Genomic DNA, 7013 nt, shown 5'->3' with positions numbered 1-7013 from the left:
AGAGCTCATTCAACTGGCCAGGTGTGGGGGGGGGATATCTCTGCCACCTCCTGCAAAGCAGAAATTATAAAGCATGTTCACACACAGCAAAGTTAAAAAAAAAGAAAAAAAAATCACACAGCAATAATTCACCTAAATAGTTAAAAGAAAATACTTTAAACATGTTAAAGGTAATCCTCATGGAGACTGATGTAATACTGAATGGAAATAAATTAACATTTTTGTTCCACTAAACGAAATGAACACAGAACCCACACACATAAAACAAAACCACAGAGTTGGCCTTGGAAAGACAGCTTAAAACTCCCAAGCTTGAACTCAAAACATTTTTTTTTATTAAAGTATGAATGCATTTACGCTGGAGAACAGTTTACATACATTGTAAAGCAACAAGCACGTGTTCCAGAGGTGTGGGCCCTCCTCAGTACGTCCCATGCCCATCTACATGCTTTGGCACGAGACTCCCATGAACACTCTCACACAGCCACAGAGACCCACAAACGCGGACACCCAGCTATCCACTTCCATCAGCTTTTTTTTTAAGGCTTCTCTAAGGTGCCCGAGTGCCCCTAACGCAACCATAATTATGAAGAAAATTGTATAAAGGAGCAGCGTTGCTTGCAAACTATTGATCTGCTCTCGGCCTTAAAAAATGTCAAGGGAAACAAGATTTTCCTTTTATCCGAGTTTTATTAAACATCTGCGTGTAAGAAAGGCATGACTCCGCATGTCTGGGAACAAGGAAAGACAGGGGAATCCTGACACGAGCTTCTCAAGCAGAACAGATGCTCAAACCTGACTCCCAGGGGCACGATTCCTTTGATCTTTACAGTAACGCAGCCCCAGCTACGCGACGAGGTGTCGCCAGCGCCATCCCGCCAGGGCCGCCCGACCAGCGACGCCGAGACCGGTACCGCCGTGTTGAGGCTACTGTGCTCCTATCACTTCAGACCTGAGGTTGACGAGAAGTCACGGTTCAAACACTGACAGACCCAAGCTTCCCTCAGCTCTTAGCAGGCGGCCCCATCCTGCGCTGGAATACGCACAGATCATGGCACTGGCTCGCTGGACCCCTAGCCATCGCAGAGCACTTTTGCCCACTTCTTTTTGGTATCCTGCAGTTTATAGTCTGAAACTGCAACTACTGGTGCTGGGTGAAAAGACTTGGCAGCAGGTATATTAAGAAAACAGGTACAATGAATAAAATAAAGGATAGCATATGATATAATGTGTACATACAAGCATCTTCTCCCATTTTTTAATCTGTGAAATGTGAATTAACTGCAGAATGCCCGGTCATTAGTCTAAAAGGCTATTACGGTTCTTTCAGGTCAAAGGATTTTTGTGATGCATCATGGAAAAAGATTCTTCAGGAACCATTAGGGCTTTCCAGGTCTACCTGCTCCTGTGCATCAGCATCAGCCCCCAGCTAGGAATGCCAGAGGAGCAAGCAATAAAATTGCCTGACCAGTCTTGTGAGACAAATGGGAATGAATCTACGTCATGGTAGGCGCCTGAACTAAAGAGATGAGGAAGGGACAGTGATGGGTGGGTGAAAGAGATGGGGGAGGAAGCTTTTTTTCTCACTTTTACAACAGCAGCAGTATTCAATGTAACCTATTTACTTTAATGACGCATATCTGTAGGTACTGAATTGCTCTTTTGATTTAAAAAGCTGGTCAGACAAGTGTTTGGCAGTCCTTTCATTCCCTAATTTCAATTGTCGCTTATTCATCTATCAGCTCTCATTCCCTAGGCCGTTTCTGCCTTTGCTGAACCGTGAATGAGTTCAGTCAGCCATCGTCAGATTCAAATTCATGGGACACTTCCTCTGACGAGCTGTTCCTGTGGATCCGGCCGTCGCTTTTCATGCTGTGAAAAGTCTTCTTAAAGGCCTCCATCATGGCGTGGGCCAGCTTCTTGGCCTCCAGCTTGCTCTCGCACTCGACGGCGTGGCAGTCCATCTGGTAGGACAAGTCATCGTTGATCTCCCTATAGACCCAGGCAAAGATGTTTGGGCTGACGTCGTGGTCAGCAGTGCAGTAGGCTATGCGTGCTACCTGAAAGGTATCCATGTGGACTGTCGCCTCGCCTTTGAGGTCCAGGTGATGCAGCCAGACTTGGAAAGGGCGGATTTCCAGGAGGGCGTTAGCTGGGTAAATATCCTCCCTGGCGAGCGTGTGCTTCTTCCATAACTCAATGACTGGTTTCTCTGTGCAGCCTGACAAGAATTGCATCCCCGTTGTGGAAACCTTACCCAAGTACGTAACCTGCAAAGAAGAGCAAACACAGGTGAAACACAGAGAGATGGCTTTCTGCCATCCCAGGGAACGGAACTTTGCCTGGAAAATAAAAGAATCCCACCTCCCCACCTCCGCAAACTTCCCAATTTCCCCATCACCTTCAGTAAAACAGTTTTCAGACTGCTTTCCAGATATTTGTTTTTTCAGCAAACAAAGCTTTCGGCCCAGCTCCAGAGCCCATGACTGCTCCTCTCAGCTCGCATAAGCTCGCGGAAGTGCCAGCGGAGCAGGCCTCAGAGCGCCGTGATGCTCATCACCTTCTCATTTATTCAGATAACTTATTTGTATCGTGTTTCAAATGTTAATATTAGGGAGACGGAGACATTCTCCATTTGATAACACAAGACCGCGGGGGGTCAGAAAAGCATGATCACGGCAGAGGGTTTTAAACTGTTCGAATGATTTCTTCCAACATGATCCTGTTTTCCACCACTTCTGCTGTTTCTACTCAAGTATTAAGACAGGAATAGCTCAAAGCTGTTCAAAACTCAATCCTTGAGAATGGCTGAGGCATTTATTACATCAAGTTAAGAAAATATGCTGTTTAAAAAATCTAGTCATAAATCTACCTTAGTTTAATCAGATCATCTCTCTGCTTTTCTGTCTAGCTCTTTTGAGCAGATATCCTGTTATTCAGTCTGCACAGGAAAGCAAGGAGTCTTTAGTGCCCTGACTGTACTTGCTCACTAAAAGTCAATTTTGAGAGGTCCATCTCAAAATTCTGCGCTAAGTCTGTGCAGAAACATTCCCCTAAATCTGTGCAGCTGCTAAAGAGGCTTTCTTCCACCTACAGCTGGATGGAAGATTATTTTATCCGGGAAAAGGGATTTTCTCTAGGAAAGACAGATCAATGCCACATAAATACAATTATGCGGATTATTCTATTTATTGCTGCTGTCAGAACAGTGCATTTAAGAGCAACTCTAGGAAAGTAAAATTGCTTCTAATTTGCCTCTCGCAGCGGTAACTGCCTGAGACAGGATCTTGTGCCTCTTGCGTGACATCTTAGAACCTCATGTGCATTTTACTCAAGGCATTGGTGAAAAAAAAGTAATATCACATGCACTGTCCACACTAATTTCTTCAAAATTCTGCATTAAACACACAGTACCAGCTATTTTTATTTTGTATACGCTTTAAGAAATGCAAAGGAAAAAAAAAAAGGGATTTCCACATTTAAACACGTTAAAAAATCATACCCACAGCGAATTCAGGATTTGTATTCCATGCAAACAAAATTTTCCACAAGAAAAATATTTTGCCGAAAGCTTCATAGGTTTTGTTAAACTCAGAGACCTAAATTAAACCATAATTAAGGAAAAAGCTTACGAAATATTATTGGAAGTCTGTGTGGCTTTATCACGCCTGCCAAAAAAGCAATTTCATAGCACTGACATTTCAAAGTGGGAAGTCTTATTCTTTGCCTATAAATATTCATGCTTTGTCCTGGGAATATGTTAAATCTTATAAAGTTTTATATGTTTTGGAACAGTGGGAAACACAATAGCTAGAACAGTTAACAAGGCAAGACCTACCAGTGTTTTGCTTTATTTTATTTTATTAGCGATGAGAGTTGAGTTCCCTAAAGCACTGGAGAATAACTCCAAAGAAAACCTCGGAGCGCGCAGCGCCGACTCAGCACGTCCAAAGTGCACACACCAGCCCAACCAGGAATGTGTCCACAACGCACCGGGGGGTATTTCGGCCTACATCCACAACCACGTTACCCTGAAAGGCCCAAGATCAGCCTGCAAATTTGCACATTGGACATATCTTGTGTGGCCATCTGCTGTTTAGAGAAGAGCAGTATCACTTGGAGCACGCAGAAACAAGCACGACAGTAAACGCAGGGAATTGTTTCACGACGGGCTTGGCTGCGAGAGGAAGGTGTTGAAAGCACGGGAGCTCAACGGCATGAGGAATGGGAGAGGACAGAAAGGCAAAGGCAGCTATGTCCCACCTGGGAAGCGTTATTACGGGGCTTCCCAGGCCGTTAGCGCTGCTGATCTTGGCACTGCAAATTCACCACCAGCACACAGATGATTCCCAAGTGATGCTCGGGACATCTCAGTGGCTGAAGAGCAAGACCGGAGTGGGTTCTCACATGCGAGTGTAAATTGAGTTTAATGTTCTCGCTGTTCTTTCCCTGCTCCTAACTGCAACCCCTTGCTGGCCATCAATCCACGCATGGGCTGCCTAGTGTGACGTTCCAAAAAAAAAAAATATTTTCCTACAAATAAAGTATTTGTACCTCATGAAGAAAAGCAGTGAATTACTCTAAACACAGCCAAGGCAAAAGTAACTACTAAGGAGGATGGGATGATGGCTCATTTACCAAAACGGGACATAACGGTCTGATTTACTGTCCCAGTTCTGTCACAGTGTAACTGTGTAGGAACCTTTGGAAAGTTCCTTCCTTCCTTTACACCACTTTGCATCCCCATTATATAAATTTCATTTTCCTTTGAGGACACATTCATAAATGTGGTGCTTAGACATAAATAAGGTCAGACATAAATAAGGTTAGACATAAATAAGGTGCTTAGACATCACAACACGGAGTTCACAGGAGAGAACAAGCAAAACCTCTGGTCTCTGTGTCTTACATAAAAACATCGACACCCACTAACCTTACTTCTTGTTTCTTTTTAAATGAATGATCATTTTTTCCTAGTAGAGACACAAGCATTTCACAAGAGGAGCATTACAGAAGGTCTCAGTGAAGAAAGATGGCTTCATGGTTCCCTGCTCAATACGGATCTGGGACAGAGGGGCTGGCAAGACACCTCAAATATTTGACATAAAAAAAGACAGCATCCTGTTCAGAACAAATTTTTCTTCAAGATTAAATATCATCTGCGTATTAGCCATTATATATTAATCCATCTGGAGCTGGCCAATTTATAACTTAGACTTTAACGTTTGCATAATTGCAGGGACGGTACCAGTACGAACTAAAAGCGACAAAAGATAGAGGTATAGGGCGCTTCTGCCTCTGCTCTCAGTTACAGGTTATTCCACACACAACACTCCTGCATTTTGGCTCCTACCTCATCACGTCCCCCAGCACACCCACCTTTATTTCCACGCCCTGAAACCACTGATCACACACATCAGTAGAGTAAAGCTATCACAGTAGAACTGTCTTCCTTTCTGATTTCCAACTTTGCCAACCAAAGATCAAAGAACAGTTGATTTCTTCCATTATCAGATGGAGAAAAAAAAAATATTTTGAGGCAAAAATTCCCACTGGTGGTCTTCTCCATTCAAATCGATGGTGTATCATCAGTGAAGAGAACTAACCACATAGCCTTACTAACTAGAGGGTGATCACCAACAAGGACTGGCGATGGCCACTGCTCAGGCTGAAAGCCGCACCTGTGACAACCCAGCTCTGACCCCCAGCCAAAGTCCACCAGGACTGAATAATGCTTTTCCTTCCTCCAAAATACTGGGCAGAGGTCACCTGGCAGCAAACACCAGGCCAGAAAGACAACCAATTTGCACCACATTGCATGTCCTCCAGCAAGTGTCACCCTATAGACACCAAGGTTGCTAGGTTCCCTCCTCGCTAGCCTCAGCGCAAGGCACAGTAGCCACAAGTTGGTTGTAACGTGTAAATGATGATCAAGCTGTTGCAGCCTTGACTTGTCTTGGACACTATATTTTACGTGGGAAAAGGAATGGAAAAGCCAGCTCAGTGCTGCTGTGTGAGCCTTCAGCAATAAAGGCATTTCATATCGTATCTTCTTCCACGGGTAGGAATAAATTTCTTGATGGCATTTTCAGTCCTTTGGTTTCTGTGTTCCATCTTTCCCCTGCAGTTCTGGAAGATACAACTCACAATAACTTCTTGCGCATGTTAAAAATTATCCGTGTTGTGGAAAGCCTTTCTTTGGCAAACCAGCATTTTCCATCCAAGCCTTCAGTCCCCGGCAAGCCACTGTCACCCAACACGACATAAAATACGCTTGTGGTTTCAGCGCTTCTGTGCTTGCAAACATTCAAACCTTTAGCAAAAGCCAAGATGCTCTGAAGAGCTCCTTTTTCACCCTAGAGACTTGCCAACACCAGTGTCAGCATCCAACAAAGTTGTCCTCAACAGAAAAACGCTGCGCCTCTGCCCTTTCGTAACACCGCTACAGCCATCTCATGCATAGGGATGTCTCCTGCCAAGGGACATGAAGATTCGTCTTCCATGCACTGTTCTGGATACACAAAAACATCTGAGTATTCTGACATTCTGGTTTTCAGCCCCTTCAGTCCAGCAATGTACAGTGAAAATATCTTTTAACGACCAGGCTCAAGAGCTGACCAACTTTGAAAAGAGCAGTACAGCAGCTGCCACAGACATTTTCACTTCTAGCGCAGCGTGATTTGTCAGAAGCAATCAGAGGGTTTTACTTTCTATACTCAATCCTTTTCTTTATCGCTGAGCTCACATTGTTTATTGTTTATGTCCTTAAGAAGGACGTGGACCAGTTGGAGAGGGTGCAGAGGAGGCCACGCAGATGCTGAGAGGGCTGGAGCAGCTCTGCTGTGAGGCCAGGCTGAGAGAGCTGGGGCTGTTCAGCCTGGAGAAGAGGAGGCTCCGGGGAGACCTTAGAGTGGCCTTCCAGTGCCTAAAGGGGGCTGCAGGAAAGATGGGGAGAGACTGTTCAGTAGGGCCTGTTGTGACAGGATGAGGGGTGATGGTTTTAAAATAGAGGG

General features: G+C 44.6%; 1 protein-coding gene across 5 annotated transcripts in view; it reads right to left on the bottom strand.

Moving 5' to 3' along the window:
* Nucleotides 1-312: 312 nt before the first annotated feature.
* Nucleotides 313-7013, bottom strand: part of PID1 (phosphotyrosine interaction domain containing 1) — an 89131-nt gene continuing 82430 nt past the window's right edge. For all 5 annotated transcript variants that reach the window (XM_086754501.1, XM_086754502.1, XM_086754505.1 and 2 more), the window contains exon 3: nucleotides 313-2270. In XM_086754501.1, the coding sequence (XP_086610627.1) occupies nucleotides 1794-2270 (477 nt within the window). In that variant the 3' untranslated portion in view covers nucleotides 313-1793. The remainder of the gene's footprint in view (nucleotides 2271-7013) is intronic.

Source organism: Chlamydotis macqueenii, chromosome 9, assembly GCF_036417535.1.
Source record: "Chlamydotis macqueenii isolate bChlMac1 chromosome 9, bChlMac1.mat, whole genome shotgun sequence".
NCBI lineage: Eukaryota > Metazoa > Chordata > Aves > Otidiformes > Otididae > Chlamydotis > Chlamydotis macqueenii.
The sequence above is the reverse complement of the archived record's forward strand: the minus strand, read 5'-3'. Positions and strand labels throughout refer to the sequence as shown.